A 14609-nucleotide genomic window follows, 5' to 3' on the forward strand; every position below is an offset into this window, starting at 1 on the left:
TCGGTAATGAGGCTGGTCTTACGGTATACCATCGCGCTGCACACGTCTGTAATGATGAGGCCGACGAGAGCAAGTAGACCAGACAGGGACATACAAACTCAGCTTGAAAACACCCATGAAGCCACAAAACGAGACAGAGAAGTACATTTAATAAAAAATGTAAACACATTACAATACTGGAACAAATATCCTGATCTTGAGGTCAGCCCCTCAAAGCAGACAAGATGTCTGGCTGTGAAGGAACCCAGGACATTCCACTGCAAAATGAACTTGATATCAAGCGACATGATTTATTTATTTTTTCCAATCGAGTGAATCTTCATCAAATGTTGCAACTTCAGTGCAATCTCAATGTAGCGACTTGAACCGCCACTTTATAACTGTTGGCAGTGATGACTTGGTAACAAGACTTCCCGCTTTGATACAACCCTGCCTTGATTGGACACTTGACGCATGACATTCTATTTATTCAATTCAATTCAGAATGGGATTTAAAAAAATTAAATTCAAATCAAATGGACAACCAAATAGGAACTGTATTGGAGTCATAAAGTCGAATCGGCTATCACTCGTAGCCAATTATGATCGTTTTCCTGTTCATGATTTGTGGGTCCACAAGTGGCTGATGAGGCCGACCTTCAAACTGCAACTCCTATTGCAGTGAGGGCACTTGTTCCTCGGTGGACGGGAGTCGGTTGTTTTGTTTTCTTATCTTTCTTTTCTCTTCTTCCTCAAATCCTCAGCCACTTGTCGATGTAATTCCTCAAAACTATGGAAGCCCTGAGAGCAGGTTTTGCCAAGCAGATCTATCTTGCACGAGGGTCTCCCAAGTATCTATATTGATCTTGCATTCCTTCAAGTTGCCTTTTAGTGTGTCTGAACCGCTCACGTTGTCAATCACGAGTCCACTGACCTTCTTTCAGCTGGGAAAAGGAAGCTATTTGGGAAGGTAATAGTCAGGCATCCAGACAACATGCCCTGTCCAATGTACATTATTTGGTTTGATGATCAGACACAATGCTGGTCATTTTAGCTTCTGCCAAGATGCTAATATTGGTACATTTTGTCTTTCCAGCTTCTTCTAAGGATCTTCCAAAGAAAACATTAATGGTATCTCTCCAGGATTTTGTGGTGTCATTTGTGCGTAGTCCAAGTTTCACTTGCACACAACAATGTGGGTAAGACAACAGCCCTGTATACCAGAAGCTTTGTCTTTGTCCTCAGACTGCTCATGAGGCGAGCAAAAGCAGCACTGGTGCAGCTGAGTCTTTGTTATATCTCTGCATCGATATCAGCCTTGATGGATGGATGGCTATTGGCTACCAAGGTCAGGAAAGTGCTCGATGTTTTCTGAAGCCACTCTTGATTTTAATGCATGGCACTTGTGCAGTCTCGTTTGGGGAAGGTTGGTGGAGAACTTTTGTCATCTTGATATTTACAGTAAGACCAAGGCTTTAATATGCTTCAAAGAAGGCACTGAGGATGCATTGAAGATCTTCTTCAGTATGAGCGGACACAACATTGTCATCAGCGTACTGAGGCTCGATAACCGAGGTGGTTGAGATCTTACTTTTTGCCTTGAGTCTGCTTATTTGAAATAGCTTTCCATCTGTTCTGTAGATGATGTCAACACCACGGGGTAGCTTGCCCTTACCGAGATGGAGGATCGAAGGGATGAAAATCAAGAAGAGTGTTGGGGCAATGACGCATCCTTGTTTGACACCTGTTCTCATGCTAAAGAGCTCGCTTTGAGATCCATTATTTGACAGGACAGTGGCTGTCATATTATCACGGAGCAGCTTAAGGATAATGATGAATTTGTCGGGACAATCAATCTGAGCCAGGGTAGTCAAAAGTGTTTGATGGTTTACTGGGTCAAAGGCCTTAGTCAGATCTATGAAGGCCATGCACAGGGGACAATACTTCTCACAACATTTCTCTTGAAGCTGTCTCGCTGTAAATATCATGTCCGCTGTACCTCGGGATGGTCCAAATCCACACTGGGACTCTGGAAGTTTCTCCTGTGAAATGGGGAGGAGACGATTTGTGAGAATCCGAGCAATGATTTCACTCGCGGTCGTCAGTAGAGAGATGCCACGATAATTACCACAGTTCGCCTTGTCACCAATCTTGAAAAGAGTGATGATCAGGGCATCTCTAAGGTGAGGTCAGGTCAGGTATGGGAGCATGCACTGGAACAGCGTGTCGCTGCGTCCACTTTTGCTGGTACTCCAGGGGCCTCCCTCTGGCCATCCCCCAGGAACATGCCTGGCCCAACCCCATCTCCTTGAGATGTTGATCAACCTGCTGCAACCACGAAGCACGTGGTCTGCCCATTGGCCTCTTCCACTCACGAGGCTCCCTCTCTGAGAGAATCTGGTGAGCAGGATCAGCGTCAGGAAAACGAGCCACATGTCCATACAGCCACAGCTGATGCTCACGGACCATGCAGGTAACAAATCTCATTTGAATCTCTCTCAGCAACCGCTCATTGGACACAAAGTCCGACCAGCGATAGCCAAGGATTCTCCGAAGAAACCTGGTACCAAAGGAATTAAGTCTCTGTCTCAGATCCTTGGTCAGAGTCCAAGTCTCACATCCATAGAGCAAGACTGGAAGCACCAAGGACCTGAAGACTCGGACTTTCGTCCTCCCGCACAGTTACCGGCAGTGCCGCACCCCATATTCCAGTGAATCCATGACTCCCCAGGCCGAACCCAGACGTCTATTGACCTCTGACTCACAGCCAGCAGAGACATGGATATCACTGCCAAGGTAAGTGAATCTCTCCGTGACATGAACATCCTCACCACAAACAGGTTCAGACAAGACAGCAGCATCCAAGATGTCATTGAAAGCCTGGATCTTAGTTTTGATCCAGGAAACCCTTAATTCCAGCGGATCTGGCTCCTCATTCAGCACCTCGAGGGCCCCCAAAAGGATATCTGAAGTCTCCGCAAAGATGACTGTATCATCTGTGAAATCAAGGTCATAGATGTTGAAATTCCCCAACGATGCACCGTACTTTGATCTCTCCAACATCCTCCGAAGAATCCAGTCCATGCAAATGCTGAAAAGTGTGGGGGCCTGTACACACCCCTGATGAACTCCAGTAACAACTGGAAATAAGTCAAAGATTATATCACCACATCTCGCAGCACTCTCAGTACCAGTGTTGAGTTCAGACATCAGATCAGTTTTCATAGCACACCAGGAAGACCAAGAATCCTCCAGAGGGCATCCCGATTCACTGAATCAAACGCTTTACAGAGATCAACATAGGCTTCGATCAGCCCCTGCCGAAATTCTCCTCTGCGTTCGGTGAGGACCCGAAGGAGTAAGGATACGGTCAATCATTGACCTCTTTGGTGTCAAGTCTGACTGCTCTGGACGCTGGTGCTCAAGCTGGTGGTGGCGAACCCTCTGAAGAATTATCCGAGCAAAGACCTTGCCTGGTACTGAGAGCAGCGTCACCCCTCGGTCATTGTTGCAGTCTTGGCGATCACCCTTCCCTTTCCAGAGGGGGACAACAAGGCTCCTCTTCCAGTCAGTTGGGATGATGCCTCTGTTCCAGGCAGAGTAAAGAACTGCATGCAATGACATGAGTGCAGAATTTCCACCAGCCTTGAGAAGTTCAGCATGGATGCCACATTTCCCCGGAGCTTGACCCCATTTCAACCGGTTCACCATTGTCTGTGTTTCCACAAACGAAGGTGGACTGCAGTTGATCGGAGGGTCAGTAATAGGGATAGTCACACCCTGACATCCAACTCGACAGCTGGTGGATCAGCCTGGTAGAGCCGCTCAAAGTAAGTGGCTCAGCGGGCCTTCACTTCAGACTTCTCTGTCAAGAGCCCACCACCCTCTGCTCTCGCAGCAGTACAACGAGGGATGGGCTTGGAGGAACGCAAAGCGTGAATTCCCCTGTAAGCAGTATGAGAATTACTTGACCACAGGTGATGCTCTACCCCCTCACAGATTCCTTGTCCAACCTTGGTGCACGTACAGTTTTACGCCTCGGCTCCCTGAACAGCTCAACTCTGCCATTCAGCCTGGCCCTGTGACTCTGGTCAATGATATCCGGTGTCCCTTGAGAGACAAAATTCTTCTTCGCCCGACCAGTGAGTTCCAAGACATCCACCGGCAACATCAAGGACGGTGGTCTTGAAGGCACTCCACAACTCTTCAGGATCCCCCAAAGCACACAGGCCCCCCAAATCTACCCTCAGTCTGTAAGCAAACTCCTCAACTACCCTCTCATTATTGAGCTTGCCAACATCCAGCCTTGGCTGCAACGGTACCATTCTCCTGGATTTAAGCTGTAACTTCAGAGTTGCTACAACAAGCCTGTGGTCAGTATTGGTTGGCAGGTAACTCCTCTTTTTGCCATATTTTAGTTATTAGCAGGTACAACTGTTGAGTGAGTGCTTTGTTGTTCTTCATCTGCTTGTAGCTTTGAGCAGTTCTTCCAGCATGGGATCACAGCTGCCATCTCGTCTCCAGATCATCGTTGAGCGATCTGATCAAGCACACTGTCAGCCACATTGGAGTTGTCCCTAAGAAGTCTTTCTCCATCCTTTGAGCTCAGGGGATTCAATCTGTATTTTATCGGTCTGTAAATGGCTTTACTTGCGCTGAAGAAGGCTCTTGTGCTTCGAGTGTCCACCAAGTGTTGGATTTCTTGTATTTTCATGATCCACCATTCATTCTTGAACGCTCTGGTCCTTTGTTGCACTTCGGCTTTTTCTTTGGCAAGTTCCTCTTTCTTCTTTAAGCAGTTGATGTAATATTTCCATGCTCGAAAAGCCTTCTTCTTTACATTGATAAGATATTCAATTTCAACATCATTCTCATCAAACCAGTCCTGATGTTTTCTTTATTGGTAGCCAACTTCAGTGCCAATTCACCCCATCTACTTAAATCTACCTCCTCCTAACCACTCACCTGTTAACCCCTCTCCTTACCCCTCCCATCTTTCCCCTCATCTTACCTCCGATCTTGGCACCTCTTCACTGTCTTCTGCTTCAGTATCACCTCCTCTTCTGTTGTCCCAAAGTGTGTGGTGTTCTAACATCTGTGGGCTCCATATTAAGCTCACTCACAGATTTCTCACTCTCTCAATCAGTACACAATGCCACAAACATGCTCCTTCTTTACTGTCATCACACCTCCCCCTCTTCCCAACCCCTAAAATATTGTACCTCCCCCTGCCCACTCCCTTCTTCACCATACCTCGACCAAGTCTCATTCTTCCCCTCTCCCCCCCTCTCCCATCGCCCTCCTGCCCCTTCGCCGTGCCTGCTCTCATCATCTCCCCTCCCTCTCAACTCTACCTCACAAAGCAACCTTCATTCCCCTCGACTCTCCCCCCTCAACTCTCCCCTCTCACCCTTCTCCCTCCAATCTTCCCACTCACTTCCCCTTTCCAAAGTTGCCCCCGCTCACGTCCATGAAGGTGCCTCCTTCCCCCTCCCTCTCTCTTCCACCTCATCACTCCACTTCCTCCAATCTTCAACTGTCCTCTGCCTCCTCTCTTATTACTCCCCACTGTACCTCAACCCATCACCACCAAGCCTTTTCTCCTCATCTGGCTCTCTTCCCAAGCTCTTCTGCAATCTCCCACACTCTATCAATAACTCTCCTTTCCTCCCTTGTCCTACCGCCCCCTCCCTCTTCCTTAACAGTCTGGACCTCAAACGTCCGGTGCCTTTGCTCAAACCTGACAGATCTTTCCATACAGGTTGCCACTGACAAACAAGACATAATCTGCTTAACAGAAACTTTCCTCCTTCAAGATGTCTCTGACTCCCTAGTATATCTCCATGGTTGCTCGCTCATACTGGATGACAGACCTGAGCCTCGACCTGGTGGAAGAGTTGCTCTCTTTATCAAAAACTCTATTCCTCTCCCTCTATGCACTGCCCTCACTCCCCCAGGAATACCTCTTGGAACGACTACCCCTCCACTCCCACCTCATGTTTATATGTGTGTTGTACCGTCCACCAAGCAATGATGACTCCATCTACACCTCACTCTCCGAAAACATGGACCAACTTCTATCCTCTCATCCAAACTCTCTCTTCCTCATATGTGGCAACTTCAATTGTCATCATGCCAGTTGGCTGGGTGTGGGTACCTCTCTCACCTGCCATGGCACCTCAGAAAAAGCTTTATGCGACTCATTGGGACTGACTCAATCGGTCAACTTCCCGACCCAGATCTCAACCAACGGTACTCCATCTCTTCTGGATCTGATTTTGACAAATTTCCCTGAAAACATCTGTTGTTCTTCCTCCGATCCAATCGGTTCATCTGACCACATGCTTCTCAAAGTGGACATCTCTCTGTCCGTTATTAGAGAACCACCGCAGCGCCGTTGAGTCTGGTATTTCACTCAGGCCGAGTGAAAGGCCGAGCAGGGACTTCTAGCAGCCATCAAACTTCTACACTACATCCCAACTCTACTTCTTCCGACATCAACTCGTCCTGGGAATTCTTTCAAAGAAACTTGCTCTCCCTCATGCACAGATTTATCCCCTCTCGCCTTCAGTTGTCAAACCCATCCTCCCGCCCATGGTACACCGAAGCTTGTGGCGAGGAAGTTGTCCTGAAACGACTTGCCTTCGCCTCATGGAAGGCTAATCCAACTGAAGGCAATCTTAGTTCCTTCCACAAAGCTCAGAACAAGTGTGTGTCTACCCTCAGGAGAACCAGAAAACAACTTCTTTCTAATCTCAAGTCTGAGCTCTCAAACCCTATATCAAGCCAACCAGAATGGCTATTTTGAAGAATTTCTTTTCATCCAATGATCTTCGATGCCTTCGGGATGTTCATTGGGAATTTTTTCATGGAGTGCAGTTTGAAGTTGCTCTTGCTTCACCAGATCTTTCAGACTGAGGACGTTCAACTTGCATCTGATTTGCTTCTGGGCTATCCTAATAGCCATCATTGATTGAAATAGACGATGGTCAATCTTGCAATCATCAGCACGAGTTATTGCCCTTGTGAGGAGCACATAATTGTGATCTCGAGCCCTAACAATCACATAATCGTTGAGATGCCAATGGTTTGAATGGGAGTTTTCACAAGATGTTTTAAACTTGTCCTTCTGATGGAATAATGTGTTGGTGATTATGAGTTCATGCTCCCGACATTTGTCGGGAAGAGGAGTACATTTGCGATGTTGTTGTTTCCAGCTCCCTTTTTTCCAATTGATCCTTGCCCCATGTCTGAGTTATGACCAACGCTTGCATTGAAATCCCCAAGGAGAATGATCTTGTCTGCTTTGGAGATGTTTAAAAGAATGGAGTCCCGCTCGGAGTAGAATTTCTTTTTCACATTATCAGCATTAAGCGTTGGGGCATATACGCTTATTAGAGTCGCATGTTGTTTTTTGGCCAACTTCAACAGGAGTGTCATGAGATGTTCGCTGATGCCTACTGGGACTTCAGGAAGGGCCTTTAAAAGCTCGTTCTTAATGATGAATCCTATGCCATGGATTTATGGTTCTTGGGTGGCCGTCCCTTTCCAGAAGAAAGTATAACCACCCTTATCCTCTTTCGATTGACCCTCTTCTGCTCTACGAGTTTCAGATAAAGCAGCCATGTCCACATCGAATCGCCTTAGTTCGTGAGCAATGATGGCTGTTTGTCTCTGGGGTCTATTATTACTTGGCGAAAAACATTTTTGCCAAGTATGTTGGCTGGCTGTTTCTCACACATTTTTGGCCAAAGTTTTCAAGCAATCGTTCTCAAATTTTTTGTGCATGTAGGTGACCAGCCAAGGACAGCAACACATAACTTTGGTGAAGATCTGAATCCGGATCCGACTACTATGATTTTTTTTTAAGTGATTCTTTATCATTGAGAGATAGGGCTAAAAACGATAAAGAGCACGATATCTCAAAAAGTTGGACGGATTCGGATGAAACTTGATGGACATGTTGGGAATGCCACTTGGAAGAATTTATTCACTTTTGGTGAAGATCCAGATCCGGGAATTATTTCATTTATAAGTGATTCTTCACCATTGAGAGATGGAGCCAAAAACTATGTATTATATAGCATGATATCTCAAAAAGTTGTGGATGAGTTATGACAAAACTAGGTGTATGAGTTGGTTAGGTGACAAGAACAAGCAGATTCGATTTTGGTTTAGGTCTGTATTCAGATCCAACCTATCAGTGGCATATAAAATGCAAACTCTTTAGCATGGTGGAGGTATGCGCTCTACCGAAGTGCCGTTCCATTTCGCAAAGTGTGATTTGAGTGATTTTTTTTTAAAATTCTCTTTGTTGTCCATCATAGTCCGTATATTCCAGGTTGCACAACTCGATACTTTTTTTTTGTTTGTTTTTGACCGCATGATGATGGTGACCCCAATAAATGCTGTTATCCAGTCAGGGATGTTGAAGCAGACTATTTCCCGGGCACCTTTTCTAGTGCCTTCCCCATACGGGGTGAGCAGAGAAAATCCTAAAAAGGGCTGCTCAGTCATGAACGTGGCTGCTGAATTGCTCTACCTGCCCCAGGTCCTTGAGCAAGACAACTGAATCACACACCCACCGCCGAATGCGTCGGTTCATGACTAGGAGCTTCCAGATTCACAATCCTACTTCCATCGCCATTCACCGCAGGACTTTTTAAAATCGTGCTGTAACAGAAAATTTTTAGTGTGGGGAGACTGGTGCACAACAACAGCCTCCACATATTTCTTGATGGATACCCAGACAATTGGCAGTCCCCCACCCGCTGCAGCCTTCATCCACCTCCACAGCCATTGACATTTAAATGTTGTCTTACGCCTGTTTTGCCATTGAGGTCTTATTTGGATCACCTTTAGTCTTGGATCTCGCCCTATGACCTTACCACCTTGGGTGACCCTATCAGGAGTGCAAGACTCCCGACGGCATCGGTCATAGGGTCATAGATCCACACATGCCCACTCACCATTAATAAGGTAACAATTCAGGAGTGAGCAATTAGTCATCAGAAGGAACCCGAATAAGCAAAAAGCAAAGATGGAGTCATCATAAGGAACCATGGTAGGATTGGGGTTTCAGCTGCTACTACTCCACCCTCAAACTCATCCAGACACAGCCAAGGGAGCCGTATTCAAAAACAAAAAAAAGTCCAAAAGACCACAGATTCAAACAATTAAATAATTCTGTTTGCCAGACTATGTGTCCAATCAGGTTGAAATTTAAAACATGTATTCCGCATGATGACTAGATCATAATTGTGAAGTTTCATGTCGATTGATGCAGCGGTTGAAGAGAGGTTTTTTTTTTTAAGATCTTCGTTCAATCCAACATAGCTGCCAGACCATGTGACATTAATTGTTCATGAACACTCCAGTATCCCCAAGGCATGGGGACCATGTGTGTGGTTTCCCCTTGATCTGTCAATGGGTTCTGGAGAAGAGGATTTTTAAACGTTTTTCTTCAAAAAAAAATCATAACTGCAAGAACATATTACCTATGATGTTAAAATTTACACCCTATATTCCCAAAGGCTCGTAGATCATGTACTGAAGTTTTGGATCGATCTAATAAGCCGTTATGCCAAAGAGGATGTTTAAAGGTTTTTTTTAATTTTCAATCCAAAATGGCTGCTGAACCACATGACCTACGGCATCATAAATTTACACTCTACCTCTAATTGGGTAGGGGATCAAGTTTGTGATGTTTTGTGTTAATCACATAATGCTCGTTTTTCTATCCAAGATGTCTGCCAAGCCACATGACCTATGATGTCATAGCCTATTCATGAGGAATAGAGACTTCCCCACCTGTTATACTTGTAAAGTTTCACTTTGAGAAGTTTTTTGAAGGTTTGAAAAAAAAAAAAATGTTGTCGAACCTTGAGACCGATAACATCGTCAATTGCTTTCTGTCGACCAATTTATCCGTAGATGACTCTCAATTTTCATACCGATCAGATAGTGTTCTACGTGTCGATTTATGACCGGAACACCACTTCACGGATGATGTCATGGTTAACAACGCTTATTCCCCATGGGGGGGGGGGTACTTGCCATGTGCCAAGTTTTCAGTTTTTTCCATGGTGTGGTTTCGGAATTGCAGAGGTCCAAAGTTTTTCCTTTTTTCCAACATGGCTGCCACACCACGTGACCTATGGCATCATCATTATCAAAAAAACATTATACAGTAGTCACTCCGATGCTGAAAATTTTCATGTCAATCTGACAAGCGGTTGTAGAGAAAATGGATTTAAAATGGAATAAACCCGAGTTGCCAGATGAAAAATAAATAAATGCCAGCTGAGTAATAAAAATAGGACCACTGGACCTGTAGCTTATCTGAGCCCTGGCTTCATGTAATAATCCAAATTTGGTTGCATTCTGACAGGTGGACCTGGAGAAGATTTTTAAAGGAGTATTAATGCGATTTTCACTAAAATTAACTAAGTTGGCCATTTTGACACACTTCCGGTCATGTAATCAGCATGGCCTCCGCAATTTGACATCAGAAGCATATCCAAATGTTGTAACCCAAATTTGGTGGTATTCTCACTGGTGGGTCTGGAGAAGGAGATTTTTTTGAAGGAATTTACACGATTTTCCCCAAAATTGACCAAGTCGGCCATTTTGACACAATTCTGGTCATGTGATCGGAATGACCTTTGACAATTTAACATCCCTACCCTATCCTAATGTTGTAACTCAAATTTGGTAGTATTCTCACTGGTGGGTCTGGAGAAGGACATTTTTGAAGGAATTTATGCGATTTCCTCCCAAAAATTGACGAAGTCGGCCATTTTGACATACTTCCGGTCATGTATTTGGCATGCATGACCTTTGGAATTTAACATCAGGATCCTGGCCTAATGTTGACTCCCAAATTGGGTAGCATTCTGATTGTTGGGTCTGGAGAAGAAGATTTTTGAAGAAATGTACTAAGTCTGCCATTATGACAGACTTAATGTCATGGGACTGGAATGAGCTTTGCAATTCCTGTTACCAGTCAGGAGAGGAACGGTGCTGCAAACTTTCAGCCGGATCGGCCCAGTGGTTTGGCCTGATAATTCAAAAAAGGAGACGGACGGATGGACGGTGCGTGGCTACAATACCTTATCTGGAATTTACATTCCAGATAACGTCATAATGACAACATACAAGGAGAATAAGCAGAAGAAAAACAATAGGTTACCAAGCTTTTTAGGCTGGGTATTCTTTATACAAACAAATACTTTTAATACTTTCACCAATCACCATGTATGGTATTTGACCCCAGGAGCACAAAACAAACCGGTCATATCGAGGGTTTTACACAATTTTCCAGCAATGGTCTGATAGATTTAGATATACTTTTTTTTTAATCCTACATTCTACATACCGTCATACCAAGTGTAATTTCATTCGTTGGATGGGACTGCCCACAAAACGTGCGGCTAGTTCGAACGGAACTCATCATAACAGGTGTTCCTTATGTATAAAGGGACTCCACTGTACTTTATTATTTGAACATTCTCAGGAAGTAAAACCATAAACCCTGCTTCACAACCAATTGTTGCGACAAAATGAAATTACATGATACATTCAGTTATTCAAATATGGTATTAATCGGACGTCATTCACTGCATAAACGAACACATTGAGCACCTATTTATTATTATTTATTTCCTTTATCCTGTTATTACCTGAGCAACCGAAAACTGTTAATTACTGTATTTGAAATAATAGTTTGTGATTACAATATTGTAACTGTTGTGACTTAAAACAAGGTTTGTTTCCTGCATTTTTGCTGTGCTACAGTTTGTACCCGAAAGATGCAATGCGTTGGCTGAGCCTGCCAGTCGAAGCGATGAATGGCGAGCCAGGTTTTGGCTCCCTCCCGAGCTCGCCTGATTTTGCGTGCCTGCGGCTTGACAGGAAGAAGGCGAACCACTCTCCCCTCATCCCACAGTTTGACTCCCGTGAGTCACTCGAAGCCAGTTCTCCCCATCTTAGCAGGTACTAATAACTGAGGAATATTGCAATATCATGAACTATCGGCCGAGTCGTTTTTGTATACATGATCGAGGCTCGTGGAAGAGCAAGAGCAAAATGGAAAGGGGGAAATACCAACAGCAGAGTGGAAGTGAGAGTGAGATCAACGGAAGGGAGAGACAAAGGACAATCTGGGTGAACGAGCTGCACACAAGGTGAATGAAACACGGGAAGAAGAGTTGGAGGGAAGCGGCGATGAAACGGAAAAGGAGCAAACCACCGACATCGAACGAACCAAAAGAAGTGAGGGAGAGGGAGAAATCACAATGACCTGGAAAAAGGGAGTGCTTGGAAATGGGGGTCATTTTAGGGTAGAAGAGATCATGAGTATGGATGGGGGATAACCTGAGGTAGTGGGGGAACAACCGTCTTGAATTGAAAACCCTTGAGGGAGGAATGGGACTGAACCGATTGGGGAAGTTGGTTCCACAGGTGAGAGAAAAGAGGAACAAATGAGTGGAGTTGAGCAGTGAGCCTGGGTTTTGGGAGTTCAACGAGAAGGTTACTGGGATATTTTATTTTCAGGCTCGGGACGTGAAGTGACCGTAAGTCGTGGTTTTGTCTCAATTTGTTTGAGAATTGAAAGTTTTTTATTGTGACCTTTATGTTCCTCAAGTGACCATTAATTTGTCCACCAAAGTTGAGACAAATGCGCATGTGCAGTCCAACCTTCGCAGCTGTCAATCATTTCAACATTATGGATGAGTGTGACATCATGTTCGTCAGAGTTGTGAAAACGAGCAAGCATTACCTGCTCTACCTTCCCTCCTCGGCATTCAGTTGAGATGTGGTCATTGTTTGGTGGTTTGCTGTTATCTTAACCTGTTCATAATGGCCATGTGAACGACTTGAAATGTCAAGACATCCTGAGTCTGAAAAGAAAAGGAAAAAAAAAAGCCACTGACATTTTCTATTTGTAAAAACACAGAATCATCTCTACAGGATCATACTGTCCTCGAAACTGGTATCATAAGGGGCCACTTCTCACGTAAGCAAACGCGGCAGAATTCTTAACCCCCACCCTAACACCCCTTATTTATGCTCCATTAATTTGCCTTGCCTTCCCTCTGTAACCCCCCACCCCAATTTATTTTCCCATTCTATCCCCACTCCAACATTCTCCGAACATCCCAACATTTCCACCTCTTATCAAAAGCCATCTTCCTTTGCTCTAGTAACCTCTCTCCCCACCCCACTCCCCCAAGTGCATTTATAACTATAACTGCACCTGCATCCTGACCTGAACCGGAATCGAATCGCCTTGTTCTTGTCACCAACCCAACTCATCCAACAAGTTTTGTCATAATTGCCTATAACTTATTGAGACATCGCACTACATATATCGTTTTTGGCCCGATCTCTCAATGGTAACGAATTACTTTAAAATGTATCTGATTCAGATCTTCGCCAACATTTAATCGATTCGTCCTCGTCACACACCCAACCTGTCCACCAAATTTCGTCTGAATCCGTCCATAACTGTTTGAGATATCGTGCTCACAGACAGACAGACAGACAGGCGTGAAAACATAACCTCTGGGCACCTTCGGTGGCGGAGGTTATATATATATATATATATATATATATATATATATATATATATATATATATATATATATATATATATATATATATATAGCCCCTAATCAAAAATTAATGGTCGGCAGGATAGCCTAAGCCTTGGAGGTATGCATACTCATCTCTGAGCTGTCTATCCCGGGTTAGATATTATCGAGCTCGATATAAACCGTCATCCTGGTATCTCGATGCTGGGTGAGGCATCAATGTGTGTGCCAGTCCCTCGAAAGGACGTCAAGCTGGAGGACCCGTCAGCCAGCACGAGTTGTTTGGTGGGCGTTGAAGATCCCACGGTGTCTTTCGCGAGGATGAGACGATCCATCGCTGGCACGTGAACAAATTAAAAATTCCTTCCCTCATGAGTGGAAGGCAAAGGCAACCACCCAGCATAATTCGTGCCAAGCACCGATGCTCTGCAGAGAGTATGAGTATATTGATTATGATGATGAATCAAAAAGTTGTCAAGCTTAAATGGAAACGAAGTTCAAACGTCAAAAACTGAGAATTTCTTGAACTGATTATTATTATCGATTTTCTTTCATTGCCTCCGCCACTGAACGCGAAGGAGGTTGTTTCTCACCCCTTTCTGTCTGTTTCTTTGTTTGTGTGCAGGATATCTCAAAAAGTTGTAGACGGATCCGGATGAAATTTGGAGGACATGTTGCGTGTGTGACAAGGACGAACTGATTAGATTTTGGTGAACATCCGGATCCGACTACGAGAGCTCTCCAAGTGATTCTTCACCATTTAGAGATAGGGCCAAAAACGATATATAGCATGATATGTCAAAAATGTATTTGGTCCGATATGTTCTTGTGGATCGGGCATTGTGTGGTGGAGGTATACGCTCTCCTGAGTGCCCTTCTCGTTGAAACATGCTTTTCGGCCCCAAAAAAATTAAATGCAACAGTGAATTTCACTCATTTAAATGGTTTTTCATTGGCTGTGGAACATTTACATCACATGCCTTTTCACAGCCAATTAAGGACTCCCACTGGTAAGACATAGCACATCCATAAGAA

General features: G+C 44.5%; 1 protein-coding gene across 1 annotated transcript in view; it reads left to right on the plus strand.

Annotated features, from left to right (window-relative positions):
• LOC147020764 (ankyrin repeat domain-containing protein 34C-like) overlaps window positions 1–14609 on the plus strand; it is a 50615-nt gene that overhangs the window by 31606 nt on the left and 4400 nt on the right. The window contains exon 4 of the mRNA XM_085896377.1: window positions 11776–11973. Coding sequence (XP_085752503.1) covers window positions 11776–11973 — 198 coding nt within the window. The remainder of the gene's footprint in view (window positions 1–11775; window positions 11974–14609) is intronic.

Source organism: Eptatretus burgeri, chromosome 9 (assembly GCF_056783735.1).
Source record: "Eptatretus burgeri isolate ZD-2024b chromosome 9, Ebu_testis_v1, whole genome shotgun sequence".
NCBI classification, from domain to species: domain Eukaryota; kingdom Metazoa; phylum Chordata; class Myxini; order Myxiniformes; family Myxinidae; genus Eptatretus; species Eptatretus burgeri.